Consider the following 23,098-nt stretch of genomic DNA (forward strand, 5'->3'; position numbering starts at 1 on the left):
TGTTTGGCTTAATCCACTGCTAAGGAAGCTAAACCCTAAGGCTACATCTACAGAGTCCTCTGGCGTGCAAGAAAATATACAAATGAGGTGAAGCAGTGCCTATTACCCCGCCTCATTTGGGGGGGAGGGTAGGTGCCCGAGCCATTGTGCATATGGGGGGGGGGGTGGTCAGGGCATTATGTGCCAGCGGGGGAGGGGTGGTGGTAGTGGTGGAGAGGGGGTGAGTCCCAGACAGTGCTGGACATGGGAGCTAGGGTGGGTGGGACAGCCACTGCAGCTTAAGCTTGGGCCTGATTGTGTGCAAAAGTACCTTAAAACCTTCTCCTGGAGGAAAGGTTATCCCATGCAAAGTTTGGGTGCGGTAGCTTGTATAGTGTCCAAGTTATTAGCACACAAACTTACAACTATTCTCCTTTATATATTAGATATAGGACAGTGAAATCAGAATGCAAGTATTTTCAGTGACTTAATCTTTCCCACTTGTTGCAATGTTCAGTATCCCACAGAAAGCTCCATCTGTGCTACAATAATATGGCTGCACAAGTACTGCATTTATTTTTTTTAAGCAAGATTTCCACTAGCTGCAACCACACAATGGCTGTTTGAGCTATTCAGGTGATCTGCCTGCAATTTTAGGAGCTTCACAACAGGTCAAGATTATGACGTGACTTGGACAGCTGGGATTTAAGCTATCCGAGGAGGTTGGCATAGCAGGGATTTGTATCATGAAACTACTAAGGTTCACAGGAAACAACTCTTATGGCGTAGGAAGCCAATATGGCAGCTCCTCTCCAAACCCTTTTTCCCCTCTTGCGAAGGGCCTATCCCCTACAACTTACTCTAAGGAGTCAGACTGCTTTTATAATTCAGTGCAGCTCTGTTGTATTATTTAGTCCCATTGCATTACTTAGTACCAGAGGCATTACATGAAGGCACGGTGTGGTAAAACATCAAAGCAATCCAAAAGGATAGTACTACATCGCTTGTATTTCAAAATATGCTGGCATGTGACCAAGAAAAATTCAATCGCAAACAGAGTTCTACTTGCAGTCTCTTACTCTTAATGATGTATCAGACTTAATCTTGTAAGTTAAAGTAGCAGTTTCAATTATCAATGACAATATAGGGGTAGTTTTGCAGGATAGAAAACAGTGACAAAAATTCTCCAGTCATACACCATTACATTTAAGATTAAGTAAACTTAAGCTTTCATACTTAAAATTCAGATCTTCTGCCTGTGTATGTTGGCATAGACAAGTCCGTTCTACAAGAGATATTACAAGCAGCTTTTAAGTTACTTAGCTCTGAAATGTCAGTTTTAATTTCTATAAATAAAGCACTGCAAAACAAGTTATACATTTTTATTAACAAAAACCCATAGGGCTTATAAGTACAAAATACAATCATATCGCTGTAAAGTTTTGAATAGCAAGGTTTTTTTAAACCTGTTTCACAGTTATCAAAAACAAACCATCTGTACGTTGAATTTGTTATTGTGCAAAGTACACAACTAAGGCCCAGAGTCTACCTTCTCTCTACCAGGTACAAGAGTAAAATTTGAAGGCCAAATTCTCATCCTTTCCTTTAAGGTCCTTGTGTGCTTAAAAAACTTTTTTGCTGCAAACAATTTAAGGCCACAGTTTATCTCCAAACAACAAAATGCAACACAAGGATTTTTTATTTTTTTTTAAAAGTAGAGATGAACTTTACCATTCAGTGACACGTGCTCTTGCTTGCATGATCATGTTTGTACCAACAGTCTACTCAGGTAACATATCAACCATTAGATTTTATAGTCGTCATAATAAGCACTTCAGTTTTGTTAGGCTATTATTCTGAATGACGGACATGAAAGTTAAACAGCAATAACATGACTATCAGCTTACTTGGGACTGATTAATGATATTTTAGTTAAAACAATGTGTGTGTGTGTGTGTTCCCTTTCAAGGTGCTATAAATTAAAATACTGCATTGACTAAATGGGCGTGCCATCAAAAGGCACGAGACCTACACTGAAGTTGAGACTAAGACAACCCAAAGTATCATATAAAAGATGGACTCAAACTTTGGTTAAGGCTGCATTTACTAGAGAAGACAATACTTAAACTTGCAAATGAAAAAACCTGCAGTTTTAAAATAACATCTCTCTGCATCAGTACCACATCTATTACACATAATGGTGGGTCAATTAACTGAAGAGCTAGAAATTAATTCATTAAAGAAGAAAGTCATACTAAAACATGAAGACAGAGTGAAAATATATATGCAGGCAGAAAAATCCCTGTTAAGTGGATGAAGATAATGAGTTTATATTAAAAAAAAGTATTACACTTTTTAAAACTGCAGGTTTTGACAGAGGTTGCAATGACACTGACTTAATCAACAGAATACAGTGTTCTACCATATAAAGTACTAGAATTTCTAACTCAAAACCCTTTTGTCAGACATATAAAGTAGTTCTAGCATTTCAAAGAACCCTATAACCTACACTTTACTGTAAGCTGGACATTGGCACATTGAGAATGCCCTTTTAACTGCTAACAGTGTGATCATTTGTTAGATTACCTATACAAACTAAAGTTTAGTAGGAAACATCCTACTCTACATGAAGGCAGCAAGGGCAGCACCTTCATCCTTAGCAGCAACAACAACAAAAAACCCCTCACAGTTCTAGGTAACCTGAGGAAGAAAACAGTAAAATATTGCACCAAAGCAAAACTACAGACAACAAAAATACTAGCACATAGATAACAATGAACAGTGCAGCCTTAGATGACAGATTAGGTCTCTGAACAAAAACAGGATTTAATGACAAAGTATGTGCTTTTACAGAAGAATGCTGTTCCCTTGTTGTCAAAATACATTATTCACTTTCTGCTTTGCCTTCAGATGTGAACTAAGACTAAATTAAATTTATATTCCTCCCAAATCCCTTGCCTCTTATTTGTTAACTACAGAAATTTAGGGTCCCTTTTAGAACTTTGAAGATTAATGTGATGTTTTTGGTCTCAGCCTGACCCTAAATAGATATCCAAGACAGAGGTAGGTTTAAAAGGCTTTTGAATAAATAAATATTATCCACTTTGGATAAACATAGCTGCTATTGGCAAGAAGACATTTTCTATTCCTTGCCCTGCCTCCCATTATTGTACTATCCACAAGCTTAAGACATACGAAAAAAGAACTGGTATAGGGGCACAAGAGGCTAGAATAATTTCCTTGACATCCCTTAAAAGAAAAAAACAAAAACATAGTGCATAAGCGATTATCAAAATCCACCTTACGTAGTTTGTCTTTCATACAATAAAGACATTCTTTCATAATATTGCATGAGTAGCTATATTTTGCCATCCATAACTTTAAATTCAGCATGAATGATGAAATAGTACCACTTGATTGACGTTCGAAGAATATGTCCTCAGAAAATGTTTGTTTTTTTTAAGCTGGAGTTACGAGTTGGAACTCTAAATTTTAATTAACAATCCTCTCCTTGATTACAGACAGTGCAAAATGAAGTCCCTGTAACAAGAGAATCTTTTGGAAAGTCTATCCTGCCTCTCAAATATACTTTAATCCAGATTCTTCCAAGCAGTCCTTTCATACATTTTTGGTTTTCTTTGCTACATCCTCTTGCTTGTATTTTATATAATATTTCTTCTTTATGAATATTTCAAATATTTCCCACCCACCCAAATCTTGACTGTTCCTACTCAGTCTCATAATTTGACACCCACATTTCCTGTATAGACTAATCCAAAAGTGATTCTCTTCAAGCCAAACACTCAAACTTTCAACTCCAATTGCACTTTGTTCCTGAACTTAAGCTTTTAATGATAAAGCAGTTTCTTTTTAGCTTTACTAACAGCTGAAGCATAAGCGATTCCATTCCATCAGAGTACAGATATTTCAAATACTGTTTAGACTATGAATGAAACAGACTGTGTTTCTTCTATATGAGTAGGATGTGGATCAATCTGCAGACAAAAAAATCAAAATGATTACTTCCTATAATGCTTGTATTCATGTAATGTTTAAAATTGTGTATGTAATTTGATATGAAACTGATATACAAATCTAATAGCAGCATGTTTTATTTACCTCTGAATATAGAGGTGGAGGCTGAAACCGAAACTCCTGTATATAGGCAAACATGTGACTGCATAATTGTTCCTCACAGTCAGTTGGTTGCGAGTAAATAGTAATATGTCTAGAGAACTCTTCTTGTGATACAACATCAGCATAATTTGGTGGGGCTTAAAAAGAAAAAGATGTCACTGTCAAATGATAAATTCACTGAATAATTCACTTGTTTCTAGATTGCATATGAATAACAATTCCTGAAAACATTAAGAAGTTTATAATCCAGTAAAACTGTGAAAAATTTCAAATACTAGGTATTTCATTTTAATGACATTACATCTGGTGAAGAGTAAATTCATAGGGTAAGCCATTTTTATGGTATTAATAAAAGTGAAGTTATTCAAAAGGCATATTACAAGAACGGAAGCTTTAAAACTGTCACATCACTCCCTGCCTCCATTATAGATAACATGAATTTAGATGACAAAACATACCTTCAGGCTGTTCTGGCATGGTCCATGTCAACCAACTCATGTCCATGCTCAACTGGCCGGCGCTGGAATTCCTGCTTGAAAACCCAGCATATGGAATTGTGCCAATCACCAGTGGTAATTCAATCATTAACTTGTTAGCACCAGGAATATGGATATACACCTGAGAGACAAAACGCCCCCAAACACGACAAAGCATGAAGAAAATGGAACTAGAGTTCAGAAGCAGACTTCCTTTATGCAAGTCATTTAGAAACCATTAACTGAGAGATTCCAGATAAATATACCTTGTACTAGATTAAGTACAGAAAGAATAGTTTTAAGAGTCTCTGGATGACCCTTTCCTCTTTTTTTGTAAGACTTTTTGACAAGTATCTTGATGCAGATAACTTTTATATTTACCTTTTCACTTCTGACTCATCTCCATCTAGCTAGTGTGACATTTCCCCTCTAATAACTTATGGCTACGTCTACACTGGCACCCTTTTCTGGAAATGCTTAAACGGAACAGTTTTCCGTTATAAGTATTTCCGGAAAAAGTGCGTCTACATTGGCAGGATGCTTTTCCGGAAAAGCACTTTTTCCGGAAGAGTGTCCGTGCCAATGTAGACGCGCTTTTCCGCAAAAAAGCCCCGATCGTCATTTTCGCGATCAGGGCTTTTTTGCGGAAAAGAAATCTGTGCTGTCTACACTGGCCCTTTTCCAGAACAGTTTTCCGGATAAGAACTTTTGCCCGAATGGGAGCAGCATAGTTTTTCCAGAAAAGCACTGATGACTTTACAGTAGTTAGTCAGTGCTTTTCTGGAAATTCAAGGGGCCAGTGTAGACAGCTGGCAAGTTATTCCGGAAAAATGGCTGCTTTTCCGGAATAAATGGCCAGTGTAGACAGAGCCTACGTGTCTGAAGCCGAATTACTTATTCCCCCCTTAAATTCTCTCCATTTCCCCCCATCACAATAATTCCTGTCATTCAGTTTCAATAATCTGGGCAGCTTTAATTCCTCTCTCCCCAATTCTTACGGTTTCCTCCTCCATAATATATTAGGGAGGTGTCCCAAAAGAGAAAACTCTTTCGCTCTTCCATATCCTGTTCAGCTTGCATCTTGTTCACTGAAACTTCTTCCTCTCTGGTCTCCAATACTAACTGCAACCAATCACTATAATAATCTTTACCCAACCCGATATTGCCCTCTTTCCAATAAAGAGATTGTGTCTTGCTATTGGCTATGGGAAGTTACTGATGTGTGTAGTTTGCTACATCTGTATTGTGTTTTCCACGTTCCAGTATTACTTGTGAAACATTCATACAACTGCATCATAATTAATGAAGTTCAAAGGATATGCTTATTTTTGAAGAATTACATGTACGGGTGACGAAAACCTGTACTTACAGCTAAAGAATACTCTACTCGGATGATACAACAGTCAAGAATAGAAGGGGCTACAGGTGGAATTTTTAGAGTTTTCCCATTCCAGGTATCTGTGCTCCCAGAAGCAATAGGGTTTCCTCGTACATTGGCAACCATCTGACGAAATGTCTTTGTCTTCCCATTGGCCAAATAAGTCTGTGTTTGGAAAATGGCAGCTTTTGGAACAATCAAACGAGAGGAACAATTCTCAATTTCTGCATAGATCGGTATGGCTTCCCCTAAAAATGGAAAAGACTTTGTAAACAAAACATGCAGTTTTCTAGCATTTATTATTTGAGGCTATCGCCACACTTTAAAGTTATATGCAATATGTAATATTAGTTTTGTTCCTTCCATAAATGTAGTCTACCTTTATGAACGTGGATCCAGACATAGTTAACATATTAGATTTTATTGTTTGAAAATGTATCAATGTTTTATAAGCTAGACCTGTTGTAAAACTAAATACTTGCAATTCAAGAATGCTTGTGATAAGTGCAGAGGGTACATCTACACTTGCTCCCTAGTTCAGACTACGGATGCAAATGTAGCTGACCGAAATTGTTAATGAAGTAGGATTTAAATATCCTGTGCTTCAATAGCATAATCTTGCCCAAGTGTTATTCCACTCAACAGCTGATTTGAACCAGGAAGTGCGCTCCTGGACACAGTTCGAATCAAACCCCTTGGTTTGAACTAACGTTACTTCTCATTTTTTGTCCTAGTCCGAACTAGGGAGCAAGTGTACACGTACCCTTAGATACACAAACTAACAGACAATATAGAAAATTCTAAAGATAGATAATATTTATTATTGTTACTATATAATTATTCAGAAAAAAAGCCAAATATATCTCCCCAATAAAATAGTATGTCTGCCTAACAATGTTAGAACATAAGAACTGCCGTACTGGTTCAGACTAAAGGTCCATCTAGCCCAGTATTCTGTCTACCGACAGTGGCCAGCACCAGGTGCCCCAGAGAGGGTGGGCCGAAGACAATGATCAAGTGATTTGTCTCCTGCCATTCCTCTCCAGCCTCTGACAGAGGCCAAGGACACCACTTCTATCCCCTGGCTAATAGCCTTTTATGGACCTAACCTCCATGAAATTATCTAACTTCTCGATAAACTCTATTATAGTCCTAGCCTTCACAGCCTCCTCTGGCAAGAAGTTCCACAGGTTGACTACACGCTGTGTGAAGAAGAATGTTCTTTTATTAGTTTTAACCTACTCCCAATTAATTTCATTTGGTGTCCTCTAGTTCTTCTATTTAGGGAACTAATAAATAATGTTTCTTTATCGGCCCTCTCCACACCACTCATGATTTTATAAACCTCTATCATATCCCCCCTCAGTCTCCTCTTTTCTAAACTGAAAAGTCCCAGTCACTTTAACCTCTCCTCATATGGTACCCGTTCCAAAACCGTAATCATTTTAGTTGCCCTTTTCTGAACCCTTTCCAAGGCCAAAATATCTTTTTTGAGGTGAGGAGACGACATCTGTACACAGTATTCCAGATGTTGGAATACCATAGTTTTATACAGGGGCAGTAAGATATTCTGTGTCTTATTTTCTATCCCTTTCCTAATAATTCCTAGCATCCTATTTGCCTTTTTGAGCGCCGCTGCACACTGTGTGGAAGTTTTCAGAGAACTGTCCAGGATAACGCCAAGATCTCTTTCCTGATTTGTCGTAGCCAAATTAGCCCCCATCATACTGTACGTATAGTTGGGGTTATTTTTCCCCGATGTGCATTACTTACCCACATTAAATTTCATTTGCCATTTTGTTGCCCAATCACTCAGTTTGGTGAGATCTTCTTGGAGTCCCTCACAGTCTGCTTCTGTCTTGACTATCCTAAACAGTTCGGTATCATCTGCAAACTTTACTACCTCATTGCTTACCCCTTTCTCCAGATCATTTATGAATAAGTTGAAAAGGATTGGTCCCAGGACTGACCCTTGGGGTACACCACTAGTTACCCCTCCTCAATCTGAACATTTATCATTTATTCCTACCCTTTGTTTCCTGTCTTTTAACCAGTTCTCAATCCAAGAATGGACCTTCCCTCTTATCCCATGGCCATGTAATTTACACAAGAGCCTTTGGTGAGGGACCTTGTCAAAGGCTTTCTGAAAATCTAAGTATACTGTAACTACTAGATCCCCCTTGTTCGCATGTTTGTTAACCCCTTCAAAGAACTCTAACAGGTTAGTAAGACAGGATTTCCCTTTACAGAAACCATGTTGACTTTTGCCCAACAAATTATGTTCTTCTACATGCTTCACAATTTTATTCTTTACTATTGTTTCAACTAATTTGCCCAGTACTGAAGTTAGACTTACTAGTCTGTAATTGCCAGGATCTCCTCTACAGCCCTTTTTAAATATTGGTGTCACGTTGGCTACCTTCCAATCATTAGGTACGGAAGCCGATTTAAAGGATAGGTTACAAACCACAGATAATAGCTCAGCAATTTCCCATTTTAGTTCTTTTAGAACCTTGGATGAATACCATCCGGTCCTGGAGATTTGTTAACATTAAGTTTTTCTATTTGTTCCAAAACTCCTCTAATGACACTTCAATCCGGGACAGTTCCTCAGATTCACCACCCACAAAGGACGGTGCAGATTCAGGAATCTCCCCAACATCCTCAGCCGTGAAGACTGAAGCGAACAAATCATTTAGTTTCTCTGCAATGTCTTTATCGTCCTTGATTGCTCCTTTTATAGCTCAATCATCTCGGGGACCCACAGGTTTTTTAGCAGGCTTCCTGCTTCTAATGTACTTAAAAAACATTTTGTTATTTCTTTGAGTTTTTGGCTAGCTGTTCCTCCATCTTTTTTTGCTTTTCTTATTACATTTTTACACTTGATTTGACAGTGTTTATGTTCCTTTCTATTTATCTCACTAGGATTGGACTTCCACTTCTTAAAAGATACCTTTTTGTCCCTCACCTTTTTGTCCCTCACTGCTTCTTTTACATGGTGGTTAAGCCACGGTGACTCTTTTTTAGGTCTCTTGCTATGCTTTTTAATTTGGGGTATACATTTAAGTTGGGCCTCTATTATGGTGTCTTTAAAAAGTTTCCATGCAGCTTTCAGGGATTTGGCTCTAGTCACTGTGCCTTTTAATTTCTGTTTAACAAACCTCTTCATTTTTGTGTAATTCCCCTTTTTGAAATTAAATGCCAGGGTGCTGGATTGCTGAGGTGTTCTTCCCACCACAGGAATGTTGAATGTTATTATATTATGGTCACTATTCCCAAGCGGTCCTGTAACGGTTATATCCTGGACCTGATCCTGCACTCCACTCAGGACTGAATCAAGAATTGCCTCTCCTCTTGTGGGTTCCTGCACCAGCTGCTCCAAAAAGCAGTCATTTAAGCCATTGAGAAATTTTATCTCCGCTTCTCTTCCTGAGGTGACATGTATCCAGTCAATATGGGGGTAATTAAAATCCCCCATTATTACCGAGTTCTTTATTTTGGTAGCCTCTCTAATCTCCCTTAGCATTTCAATGTCAGTATCGCTGTCCTGGTCAGGTGGTCGGTAATATATCCCTACTGCTAATTTCTTATTATTGGAGCATGGAATTACTATCCTTAGCGATTCTATTGAACATGTTGATTCACTTAATATTTTTATTTCGTTTGATTCTACATTATCTTTCACATACAGTGCCACTCTGCCACCCAACCGGCCTGCTCTATCCTTTCTATACATTTTATATCCCGGTATGATTGTGTCCCACAGATTTTCCTCATTCCACCAGGTTTCGGTGATGCCTATTATGTCAATCTCCTCATTTAATACGAGGTACTCTAGTTCACCCATCTTATTAGTCAGACTCCTAGCATTTGTATACAAGCACTTTAAAAGTTTGCCACTGCTTATTTGTCTGCCCTTCCCTGATGCATTGGATTCCTTTGTATGTTATTCGGTTGTCCTTTACACTCTTGGTATGTGAGATGCAGACAAGCTTTTGAAGAATGTAAGTTTTCAGTTTGCATTACCAACAGACTTAATTTTAACCAAATTTACAGAGTTCTGATTTCACTAATTGCTAAATGAGAAGTACAGGCACTCTCCAAATTACACACAAACGTGCATGCAAGTTTTACCTGCAGCCTCAAGAGAGCAGGCAAAAGGCACAGATGGCCAGAGTACTCCAGAGGAGCAGGGGGTGGTCGCACAGCCAGCAGCTGGACAAAAGCAGTGCACTGAAGAGGTAGCCACGCTTCTCTCCAGCCACCTCCTGCTTCTTATAAGTCCTCCAGCCCACACTTACATCATTCACCACTGGTGTCTGTGTGTGGCTACAGGAGCTGGCGCAGAGCCCAGGTGGCAGCTGGGGGGTGACCAGAAGTCCCCTTCAGAATCTCCATATCCTCCTCTAATTAAAACCTGCCTTTCCTCAAGGACCAGCATTCAAGATTAAATATTCTATTATTTTTCATTGCAAATATACAGTATTTCAGCTGTATTATGGACTAATTAGGCTCTTGTGGGCTGGGCTAGCCTGGGAACTTCTTATTTAGAACACTGTTTCTATGGGAAAAATGCATTCTGAGTTCCAAATAACCAACTTACAAACAAATTTTGGAACACAAATTTTGGAACACAACCCATCTGTAAGTTGAGAACATCCAGTATTCATTAAATCGTTGTTACAAATAAGTGTTGATTTTGCACTGCTTTTGTGTTTGAAGACATAAATGAATAGAGTTTGATATATTGACAAGTGTGTTTGAAAACTGAAGAAAACTATTGTTACCATTGCAATATCCCTTCCTCTCAATTTTGGCACTCAGAGAGACTGGACCAGAAGTGAAAAACCAACAGCCAACCATCTTCTCCTGACTTCGTGAAACAGGAATCTACCAAAAAAAAAAAAAAAAAAAAAAGATAAGTTTTTAGTTTCAAAACAGCAAAAATGTCACAGCTACCCGCATTGTCAAATTCAAGTTCATGGATACAAAATTTTGAACTCTAGTTCAATACCTAAGTGAGATTAAATCCTGGTTGTACTACTGAAGACAGTATTAAGTTTTGGCATGGTCTTCAACCAGGATGTGGATAGTCCCATGTAAAAAACCACATAAATGGCATCCAACACAAAAACTGTTAAACATAAAAGTTACTGAAGTGATCTGTGCAGGCCTGCTGAATTGGGGAAAGGAGGCGGCAGCTGCTTTGGTGCCCAGGGATTCAAAAGAACCCAGGGTTCCCAGCCACCACCACTGCTCCGGCAGGAAGCAGTCTTTTAAAAGGACACACTCTGGGGAGGGGGAAGCACTGGTCTCCAGCCCCACCCCTTTCAGGAATGTGTAGCTTGTCCCCTCGTCACCATGCCCAGAAAGTCTGTTGTGCCCCCCTCCCACCCTCACATGCACTTTCAATGCTTATGAATTTAAACTGCAAAAATTTCAATGCATTCATGTTACAGCCAATTTTTACAGTCATGGCCTTTAAAGGACCAAGACGAAATATCTTCCCTGAAGGGAAATCGTATTACATTAATATTTCATTTTTCTACAAGTAAAACAAAAATGAAAGATTAGCCTAGAACAAGCATTTATTTGGCAGATGAAGAAAAAGTAATTATATTTCATCTATCATCAATCATAGTAAACTGTGGGTGAGTACATTTAAGGTCGCCAGGTATCCAGCATTCACCTGGACAGTCCGGTATTTGTGGGCTCTGTCCGGTAAAAAAAACAAAAAGAAAATACCGGACATGTGAAATGTCCGGTATTTCCTGTTTCCCTGGGACAGAAGCACAGCGGGGACAATTTTCCCCCGTCATGTCTGGCAGGGGCGGGGGAGTGAGGAGCGTGGCACAGTTGTAGTGAAGGGAAGCAGGAGGGGGCACTTCCCGGGCACCACGCTAGGGGGGTGCCGGGCTGGGGTGGGAGCAGAGCGCATGCTGCTCTGGCCCATGTGACCAGCATAGACCCAGGAGGTGGCCACATGATGCCTCTCTCTACACACTGTGAACCGAGGCAGCCGGCAGGAGCAGCCACTTTAGAAGTCAGACCAGGGAGACTGGGAGCAAAGCCGTGGAGGACCCAGGCGGCGGGACCGCGGTGCGTCTCGGTCCACCGCCCGCGTCTTCCTGGTCTGCTGGGGTGGGCGGGGCGCAACTAGTACGCCGCCGCCCCCCCCCCCCCCCCCAGCAGACTAGGCTTTTCTCCGGACACCTGTGGCAGAGCAGCTGGGGCGCTGCTGGTTGGTCCCGCAGCGCCGCTCTGGGTGCTACTGGACCAACCCGGCAGCACCCCAGCTGCTCTGCCCCAGGCGTCCCAAAGTCAGCTGCTGCTGAAACTGACCAGCGCGGACTACAGGAAGCCCGAGGCAGAGTTGCTCTGCCCCGGGCTTCCTGGAATCAGCTGCTGATCAGTTTCAGCAGCAGCTGACTTGGGGACACTTGGGGTTCTTAAGTTGATTCTGTATGTAAGTCGGAACTGGCGGTCAGTTTCAGCAGCCGCTGAATCTGGACGCCAGTTCCGACTTACATACAGATTCAACTTAAGAACAAACCTACAGTCCCTATCTTGTACGTAACCCGGGGACTGCCTGTATAAGAAGCTTGAAAAATGCAAATCAGATGAACAAGTGATTCATACTGAAGCCTAGATTACCAAAACTCAAATTTAGGATCCAAGGTAGTTAGGATAGCTAGTTCACGGTCATTAATACAGTCCTAAAAAGATTTGCAGCAGCCAGTATCCTGCAATCTGTGAAAGTTATCCACAAACCTATGACACTCAAGCCACATCTACACTGCAAGGCTTTTGCGCAAAAACCTGTGGCGTGTCCACACCTCAAATACGCTTTTGTGCAAGTAAATAGGCAGTAAAACGGCAGAACAGAGGGCTTTTTCCAGGGTAGATAAGCCTCCTTTTACGAGTCATAGCTCCTTTTTGTGTAAGAGTTCTTGCACAAAAAGGCAAGTGTGGACACTCTGCAGGGGTTTCTTGCGGAAGAAACCCCTACAGGAAAAAGCACAGGTGTTCTGATGGCCATTGAGCTTTCTTGCGCAAGAACATGTGGACATGCTCTTGTGCAAGAAGTTTTTGCCCAAAAACTCTTGCACAAAAGGCTTGTTCTGCAAGAAGTCTACAGTGTAGACGTAAGCCTCAACGTATTGCTCTCTCAATTTTGGGGCATCATGGCAGGCTGTCCCCCATGTACAAGAAAGTATTTGCAACTATGAATAGAATATAAAAAACAATTGTATGTCAGGGGTTCCCAGCCTGTGGCACATGAGCTTGAGGTCCCATCCAGTCACTTCACAACACATTTTTAAGAAGGTGGTACGTGACTCAAGAGTATGGGAACCCTGATCTTGTAACTAACTGAACAAAAGCAGAGTGTCCTTGACTTTCACTTGTGTGCAATGAGCTGCAGAAACTGGTCCTAAATATGCAAATTCCAGTCTTCCTTAATCTAAGTTGCAGAATACGAATACTATCAAGTCTAACTCAAACAATCACTATCAACATAAACAGATTTTTTTGTACCGTCACTATACATTTCATTGAAAAGATACTTGATGCTCAATTCTGATTCTTCATTTTAGGCTATTGCTTAGAAGAAACTGCACTAGAAAAAATGGCTTGTGCTTTTTTAAAAAAAAAGATGCATGGGTAATGAGCCAAATGTGGTTTTACTGAAAAAGTTTTTTTTTTTTTTTTAAATATTAGTAATCTAGGTTGCAACTTCAACATCACAAGTCAAGAATGAAAAGTTAATCAAACAAGACAGTTTTTAGTTGGACTGTTTGAAATTTTAGTTTTAGATTGTTTGCAACTATGTATTTAATATCAATGGATGATTACAATTTGGATAAAGCCAAACTTCGTAAAAGAAACAGGAAGTATCCCTCCATAAACATAGTCCAAGATATCAAGTAGGTCTTCCAGCAAGTCAAGACTGCTTTCCTGGTATTTACAAAGTAAAGCCAACACCACACAAAACACAACTTTTTGGAAAAAACATATCTAGACGTCTTTATACAAATACATACGCACAATAAAAGAGGCATAATCCCCATATTAGAAAAGCAAATTTTGCTGAATGAATTTAACCGATGTAACTTTAGATTCTTACTGAACAAGCTTTAAGAAAGAATCGTTAACATTGTCCAGAAATAGTAACACAATAAAAGTGCCTTTCAATTACATATTCAATATTATCCATTCTAACTAAATAATGCATTGTATAATGCAAGAACTCTTTCTGCTCCTTACAGATGTCATTGCCAACAGATTTATACAAGTTCTAAATTTAAAAAGCAAGAAAAATGAAACAAAAAGCATATACCATATTACAAAAAAAAGTAAATCATCCAACCTCCAAAAAACCACATCTTCGCCTCATCGGTATTATGATGGAACATTAACATTATCCTAGGTTCTTCTATGAAGCAGATATCCTTCATTCATATTTAAATGAATAATCATTAGATCCCAGTTGCGATCATGAAAATGCAAGGTATAATTTTATATTATTTTGATAATAGGGGTTTAGATAAAAGAATATAGCTCATTAGCTTCCATTTTGCCTATTTTGTTGTTACTTACAGGCTGATCTTTCTTATTACTCTACAGTATTTCTAGTGAGTATTAGAAGTTCAATGCTTTAATGTGGCCAAATCTGTTATAAGAAATAACTGAAAAGATCTCTGAAGCAGCTGCATGCATGCACTTAATGTTAGAAAATGACATGCAAAATGGAAAGATACATAGCATAATGGACAGAGCTTAAATGACAGTCTCAGCATGATTAATGCTCTTCTGTAATTACTGTTCCTCAACCTACTATTATTGAAGAGTTTAGGACATTGCAGCCGTGTGAATGTAGTAGCTCCGGTAAAAGTAACTACTTCAGGCTTCTGTATTATTATTATTAATATTATTATTATCATTATCATCATCCCTTATTAATGCATTTCAAGCCTGCATAACTTTTTGGTAAAGCAACCCTGCCAGCAGGGATGTAATCAGTGGTATTAAAAAAGTCCCTGTTTGCAATTCACACAACCTAAGATCATCTATTTATAGAGAAAGCTTAAAAGGGAACTTATATGCTTTCAGAAATAAGCAAACGACAGACTGCAGAACCACTGAACTGGTTATAGTTGGGTGTGAATACTACTTGAACACAAGCTTAATGTTAAAAAAATAAAAATTCCTCTTACCAATAAACCTGGTGAGTTGACATCAACATGGCTGATAACTTGAAGTTCTCTCTTTACACTCTGATCTGGTACTACAGGCCTTTCCAGAATTGCTTTCACGCAGTACTGAATACTGCCATACTTTCCACTAAAAGAGGTCACTAACGGTCTGAAACAAATACAGTCAAGATCATTTCCATACATAAAGCTTATCTGTATCCATACACACAAGTTGAACCTCTCTAGTTCAGCACCTTGGAGACCTAACTGGTACCAAACTAGACAATTTGCCAAATCACAGGAGGTCAAAATTGTCTAGCAGCATTACCAACACTTCTACTGGTTACTGGGCTCTTAGAAGACATTTAGGGGTAAATTAGAGCTAAACAGCACAGAACACTCAAGAGACAGGACTGGTGGCTGTAAACAAGCTTTATGGGACTGCAGGAAACTTAGCCACACGCATAAGTGGACACTGGCTAACTAAATCATGCAGGACCACAGATGTTGTGGGACCACAGAGTGACAGACTAGAGAGGTTCAAACTGTACTTAAACACATTTACCACCTTAATCCTTATATTTACATTGAACACTATTTTGACAACGAAAACAAACTCACCTGTTTTACAGCATATAAGCTGTTTTACTTTGATTTTGTTTCAACTGTTTAAAAATGATACTGGTACCTCTGGTCACCACTGCTGACTAGGCCAGTCACTGTCCCGTTGGCAGTGTGACATAGCTGGCAGCTCCCTGCTATCCTCTATGGTACACAGTTATCAGAAGCTGCCCCTGCACCTTCTGGCTACTACACCTAGCAGTAGCCAGAGTGCACCAAGTATTTGCCATTGCTGCTCCCATTGGCTTGGAACTGTGGCCAATGCAAGCGGTGAAGGTGGCACCTGCAGTCAGGAACATGCTGATGCTTCCAGGAGTTGCTTGAGCTAAGTGCCACCTGGAGCCTGCACCTTTGACATTCTTCTTGGCCTGATTCCTCTCTCTCTCTGATGTCCTTAGTCTCAGCCCAGAGCACCTTCCCGTACCCCAAATCTTTCATCCTTGGCTCCACCCCCTAGCCTGCTCCATCTATTGGAACTCTTATCCCCTGTCGCATCCCAACCCACTGCGTCAGCCCAGTGAAAATAAGTGAGTGAGGGGGAAGAAGAGCAACTGACCAAGGAAGTGAGGGAGCAAGTGGAGGCTGGGTTTCAGAAATGCAGGGCAAGGGTGTTCAGTTTTGTGGAAGTAGAAAGTTGGCTCTGATTCTCTGCTCCGATTCTCATATACCAGAGCAATGTTATCATGGCTGAGTCAATCATGGAAGTGTTATATTTCTACTGGAGTCTCTACTCTCACCAGGCATGCCAATATTTAGGAGAAGATTTCTATTTATGCCCTTGGGGAAATCCTGATACACAAGACAAGCCTATGTGATGGCTGGTCCAATAAAACATAAAAGTTGATTTATGAAATTTATAAAGTGAGATCAAAACTAAGAAATTAAAAGTTGCTCCAGTTACCCTAGTTATTGCAAACTGTAAAAATGTTATATTATTTTACTTACTCCTGTGGAAGTTGAAAGCTGAATGGGAATTCATGTTTTCCAGCTTTTAACAGGAATAAGCCATCCTCACCTGTAGAAGAATGAGGTTATATTTTATTTACTCCACAAACTGGGGCAAACAAAGTGAGACAATTAACAATAAAACAGCGTATATAGTTTAGTTCAGATGAAAAAGGGACTCACACTGACTTCAATGGACTTTCAGCTCAGAGCTCATATATTCACCAAGTTCACTACTGAACTAATGAAACTAAGAAAATATATAAAACTTAAAGTTTTACTAAACTCTAGTCACATTCAAATATACAATTGCTTATGGGCAAAATTTAAAGTTTTGTTTCTTTTTTGGGAAAAGGGGTTTAATCCACTTTTATAACTAGCAATTTAACCATCTTTTATTAAAAGAAATCCCTTTGATTTGTGTATTTTATATGGAACTTTACAATCAGATTTCTTATACTACTATCATAAATGTATTTATAATAAGAAAAAGTATTTAAAAATTCTAATTTCCCCTTATATTTACTGTTCAAACAATGAAAACAGACATGCCAGTTTTAATTCTCATGCACTAGCACAGTGCTGCAATAGTTGAGTCATAGCAGTCTCATGTTTGTTGGGGAGAAGTGTCAATCTAATTTTCCTCTCCTCCATTTTCAGAAAAGGTTTCTACTTTGTTTCAATACTTGTCTTTCATTCCAACTCAACCATTCTTTCAAATTGATCCAGTATAGTTTTGGAAAAACATTATTTTTAAACTACTCATATATTATCACTTCAATAAGTGTACACGAACTCGTGTTAAAAAATGCTAACACACAGTACAATTAAATATACAAGAACTTTGATCTTGTGTCATTAAATAAAGAGCCTACCGGACAAATTTGAAATTCCTTACATTTCAAATTTTCAAGCATCCAGCATGGTCTCTTTCAAATAAAGGCAATGCAACAAATATAGCTAATTTTAATAATTTTTCAATATATAAACAAGGAAAATAAACTTTCCAGTATGTTTTGACATGAATTCCTGAAAAACAGCATACAACCACATTTCCCTAAGATAGAGCAACTGGCCTCCTGATACTGAGAGCCTCTTTATTGAGATTTGAAAGACTATTTACTCAACAAGGCACTCTGAAGTGCCTAAGTTTAAATCATGTAGCATTTGAACTGAAAATGTAATTGAATGACTACATAATCAAAGAAATACAAGTTGAACCTCTCTACTCTGGCACACTCTCGTCTGGCAAAGGAGTGGGGGGGAGACATGATTTCAGTCAGCCAGATGTCAGCTTATCGTGGATGAGGCCAAATTTCCTGCAGATGGATAATTTGTTCATAGCTGGCAGAACTTGCTCTCAGTGTTCTGTGCTGGTATTCTAATCTACCCCTTAAATATGCCTTCTAAAAGACCAGCAAGCACTGGAAATGTTGGCAAAGCTGCTAAGCATAAGCATGTGTCAATGTCGATACAGCAAACGTACCTGAGCAAAGATCCCAGAGGTAATTCAAAAGTACTGTAATTTGAGTTAATAGTTATTGCCCCACCACTTTGGAAGCAGAATTCAGGCATCACTTTAGGTGAGAAAATATTAATTTATCTGTGATATTAACTATTTGTTATACTACTTTATATGTTCTATGCTTTAGCTCCTTATTCCTTGTCCCAGTTACGGATGTTAAAGACTAGTCGACTATCCGATAAGCATTTGCTTATTGGCAGGGCATGACAAGTCACTGAATCCACTCGTCCATGATGAGTAGATTTCAGCCGGTTGCTCTGTGCGCCCCATTCACTGGGGCTTCGCGCATGTGCAGTGCCGGTCAGGCGCATGCACAGTGCTGGGCTGGTGAGTAGCTCTTGCTGGGGTTGGTCAAGCCCTGCTTATTAGATAGTCTTTTGACTAGCCGACTAATCGATATCCCGCCCCCCCCCCTTGCTGCCTCTATTTCATAGCACTGCTGCCACTTTGAAACCCCAAGGTGGCCGCTCCCCAGTTGACCCTGGGCTCCTAGTGGCATACAGCATAGCATGGAGCCCAGGGTCAGCTGACGACAGAGTCTGCCGCTGACCTCGGGCTCCGTGACTTTGAAATGGACAAGAGCCCCAGCTGGGGACGCTTGTGCATTTCAAAGCAGGCACTCCGTGTGCAGCCCAGAGTCAGCAGGACTTCCCGTTGGCCCCGGGCTGTACATGCAGGTCCGGATTTTTCCTTTAAAATGTACAATAGACTCAGCAGGGGTTCTTGTACATTTCAAAGGAGGAACATGGAAGTACCTATTGACTAGTCAACAGAAATTCCATTGACTAGTCAATTAACTGCATTTTAACATCCTTAATACTAATACAATAAGATTGTTAACACTAATACTTAGCCATGAAAAAAGTCAGCAAGCCATACCTAGGTATAGGCTTATATGGGTGTATCAGTACAGTCATATATGATTATTGTGCAGCATTTCAAGTAGGGATGTAATAGTGTATTCGATTAACTGATAAGCAAAAGCTTATAGGTTAATCCTATAGACAGGGGTGGCCAATTCACACCTGAGGAGCCAGAATTTACCAGTGCACATTGCCAAAGAGCAAGTTACATCATCAGCCCTGATCTTCTCCCCACTATCACTCTCAGCACATCATGCCTACTGACAGCCCCACTGGTCAGTGCCTCCTTCTCCTTTTCCTCCAGCCCACTATGATCAGCTCTCTCTCCGTGGGAGACACTGAAGGGAGGAAGCATGAGTGTGACAGGGTCAGTGGAGAGGGTAGGAAGTGGAAGGATCCTAGGGGGAAAAGGGTGGAGGGGGACAGCACCTAGGGCAGAGCTGGTGGTTGAACAGTGAGCACCCCCTGGCCCAGTGGAAAGTTAGTACCTGTAGCTCCAGTCCTGGATTTGGAACCTATGTAAGGAGCTGCATATTAACTTCTGAAGAGCTGCATGTGGCTCTGGAGCCACAGGTTGGTCACCCATGCTATAAGACTACCGGCATTTCCCTCCCCTGCTTCTCAGTAAATTTTTTAGCAGACTGGACAGCAGTCCAGCTTTGAAATGGGTCCGGGACCTACTCCTGCTGTCTCTCTGCATTTAAAGTGTATTAAGAATTGGGTAGGCAGGCAGCTTGGCTGGCTCAGTTCTGGCTCTCACCAGGTCCAGGAGCTCAAACTCCTCCCTAGACAGGGGCTGCTGATACCTCTTTATCAGAGGTAGCAGCACAGGGTGACAGGCAGCCAGTCTGCCAGGGGAGCTGGTTTTTAAACTGGCTCCCCTCATGGACCAGCTCCCGCCTGGCACCTTCTGATAGAGAAGCAGCAGTGCGGAGTGACAGGTGGCTCTTTAGGAGTGAGGCTGGCGCATACTGGCTGCGTGCCCTGCCCCGGACACTACAGAATAGTTGACTAACCAATAAGAATTCATGAGGTTAATCGACTATTAATTATCAATATTTAACATCCCTAATTTCAAGTGTTACTCTATTTAAGATTCAGGTAGACTCAAAAAAGGAACGGGGAAAAAGAGAAAGTTCACGCTAAATGAGGAAGGCTTCATAGTATATTTTGGGTGTAGTGCTCCAAGCACACCCAAAAAGCAATTTATGTTGGAATAGTTAATACAAACAGTACTTCAAACACTTCCACCCTCCCCAACTTCTACAGACCAAGAGAAGGTCATATGGCAATTTTCTGGAAGGTTACAGACATGGTGCAATTCTACTCCTCTATACTGTTAAAAGTTAATTTAGAAAGCTAATGAAGGCATCTGCACTTATCAAAACAAATGCAGCTACTCAATTTTACTAGATACTTCTGAGCATCTTGAAAAACAAGTACATTAGAAATGCAAAATGATTTTGTAAGAATCCATGGTGAGTCAATGTCAGGAAGACAGATCAGGAGCCTCATCTCTCATTTCCTCAGATTCAGCAACCAAAGAAAAACTTCACACCTTTTTTGGGAAATCACTTGCTGAGTTTCAAATACACCAGAAATTAAAGGCCGTCTATGGAAGAGAGGCTGAAACTAACCCATCGCTAGTCCAAGTAGTGTGAACTGAATCCTAAGAGCCCTATGGCTAAGAAGAATCATCTCCCCATATCACAGGTGGCTCCCCAACAGGCTTGACACATGAGAATAGGACACAAAAACAAATCAACAGAACTAGCCAAGTCACCTGAGGGAACTATTAGCTCCACAACAGGAGACCCCTGTGCAGGAAGAGCATTGTTACAAAGTCCCCATGGAGAACCCATTGAGGCCCAGCTGGTCACCTTTGAGACTCCTCCTGCAGCTCTTCACAACTCCTCCCATTCCTTTAAATCCCCCTTTTCCCTCTTTCAGAATCCAACCCCCTCCCCTTCCCCACCACCTCGCCTTCCATCATCCTTCTGAATCCACCCCACTTCCTTCCCAATCCAAGCCCCGCCCCTCCCCCACCACCACCTCACCATCCCCCTCCCTTGCAAATCTAACCCTCGCCTCGCCCCTCCCCCCACCACCTCACCTTCCCTCCTCCCTTGCAAATCCAACCCCCGCCTCGCCCCTCCCCCCACCACCTCACCTTCCCCCTCCCTTGCAAATCCACCCCCACCTCGCCCCTCCCCCCCCACCACCTCACCTTCCCCCCTCCCCCCCACCACCTCACCTTCCCCCCTCCCTTGCAAATCCACCCCCCGCCTCGCCCCTCCCCCCCCACCACCTCACCTTCCCCCCTCCCTTGCAAATCCACCCCCGCCTCGCCCCTCCCCCCACCTCACCTGCCCCCCTCCCTTGCAAATCCACCCCCGCCTTGCCCCTCCCCCCACCTCACCTTCCCCCTCCCTTGCAAATCCAACCCCCGCCTCGCCCCTCCCCCCTCCCTTGCAAATCCAACCCCCGCCTCGCCCCTCCCCCCTCCCTTGCAAATCCAACCCCCGCCTCGCCCTTCCCCCCCACCACCTCACCTTCCCCAACGCCTCTCCTCTTTCGCCCCCCCCTCACCTTCCGGGCGCTGCCGCAGGAGACTCTGCTGGATGTCCATGCACCGCACCTCGGCCTCCCGTCGGGGCCCCCGCACCGCGGCCCCGCAGGCCCGGCCACTGGAGGCCCGGCCGGCCGCCTTGCTCCAGGCAGCCCAGGCCCGGCCCGAGGCCTCCAGCCGCAGCGCGCGGAGCAGCAGCGGCCCCGCCAGCTCCACCAGCACCTGGCCCGACACCGTGTCCCCGCTCGAGTACCCGCCCCGCCGGGTCTCCTCCTCCAGCACCAAGGCCAGCGCCTTCACCTTCCCCCCGGCCGCGGGGACCAGGCCGGGCCCGGCCGCCTCCGCCGCCATCGCCCCCCGGCTGCCGGGGAAACCAGCGGCCCCCGCCGACGGTCGCTTTAAGCCAGTCTGACTCGGCTGGACACCCAGCTGGGGGAAAGTCCCACCCGCCGCGGCGTCTCATTGGTCACATTCCGTCTCCGTGGCCCAGGATTGGCCGCCTCCCTGCTCAGTCAGGGGGCTTTGCGCCGACACACGCCTCGAGTGCGTCACCCTGCGTGATCACACACGTCGGGCCAATAGGCTGGCCGCGTGGCCGCGTGAACAAAGCTTTGATTGGAGGACCGGCGGCAGGGCGGCCAATGAGAAGGCACATCGACCATGTGCCAAGCTGTGGATAAACAGGCTGGGAGGGGAAGTCACAAGCGGGCGGGGCTAAGAGAGGGGCGGGGCGTGCAGGGAAAGGCTGCGGTCAGCCCCTCGCTGGGGCGTGTGTCACGTGGCCCTGGGAATGCCCCTGAGGACCAGCTGTCCAGCTAGAGCTGGGCAAACCCCAGAGCATCAGGGGCGGGCGTGGGAGGGCTGCAAGATGCAGTCACGATGCACTTGACCGCCTCCAGCCATGGGCAGCAGGGCCCCTCAAATGGGCAGCATCAGCTTGGGCTGACACCTGTCTGTGTTTTGCCTGTAAAATAACAAGTAGTCCCTGTGGTAGCTTTATTCATCAGCCACGGGGCAAGCTGCCTTATCCTCCCTTCCTTCAGCTAGTGCCAGCTCTAGCCCTGGGAAAGCTGGTGGTGGCTGCTTGGTTGCCAGTTCACAGCCCAAGATCAAGCCACCGGCCCCACCCCTGGCTTGCCAGCTCCCGTTCTGGGGAAGCTGGTGACCCACCTCCTTACCTTATGCTGGTGCCAGCCCCAACTCGGCGGAAGATGGCAGTGGCTGCTTGGCTTCTCCCAGGGTGGGCTGCTTGCTCTGAGGCTGCACTGTGGCCTAGCTCTGGCTTCAGCACGCAGCCATGGCGGGCCGCATGGTGACTGAGCACAGTCCCAAAACAAGCTGCCTGCCCTGCCCCTGCCAGCTCCAGCCATGGGCAAGCTGGTAGCATATTCCCACACAGTGGGGGGAGGGA

The 23,098-nt window shown here is 42.7% G+C and overlaps 1 protein-coding gene across 2 annotated transcripts; it reads right to left on the bottom strand.

Annotated features, from left to right (window-relative positions):
• Positions 1-1,346: 1,346 nt before the first annotated feature.
• On the bottom strand, positions 1,347-22,172 carry ARRDC4 (arrestin domain containing 4). Of its 2 annotated transcripts, XM_075896991.1 has the most exons (8): positions 21,708-22,104; positions 16,731-16,800; positions 15,186-15,333; positions 10,758-10,860; positions 5,962-6,218; positions 4,575-4,734; positions 4,099-4,253; positions 1,347-3,974 (listed from the first exon to the last, which is right to left on the bottom strand). In XM_075896991.1, the coding sequence occupies exons 1-8, from the start codon at positions 22,036-22,038 to the stop codon at positions 3,918-3,920; spliced, it is 1,281 nt and encodes a 426-aa protein (XP_075753106.1). In that variant the 5' UTR covers positions 22,039-22,104; the 3' UTR covers positions 1,347-3,917. The 2 variants fall into 2 exon arrangements, with proteins under 2 accessions (XP_075753106.1, XP_075753104.1); XM_075896989.1 differs by lacking the exon at positions 16,731-16,800 and having other exon boundaries at positions 21,708-22,172.
• Between the last annotated feature and the right edge of the window lie 926 nt (positions 22,173-23,098).

This window comes from Pelodiscus sinensis, chromosome 14 (assembly GCF_049634645.1).
Source record: "Pelodiscus sinensis isolate JC-2024 chromosome 14, ASM4963464v1, whole genome shotgun sequence".
In the NCBI taxonomy this organism is placed as follows: domain Eukaryota; kingdom Metazoa; phylum Chordata; order Testudines; family Trionychidae; genus Pelodiscus; species Pelodiscus sinensis.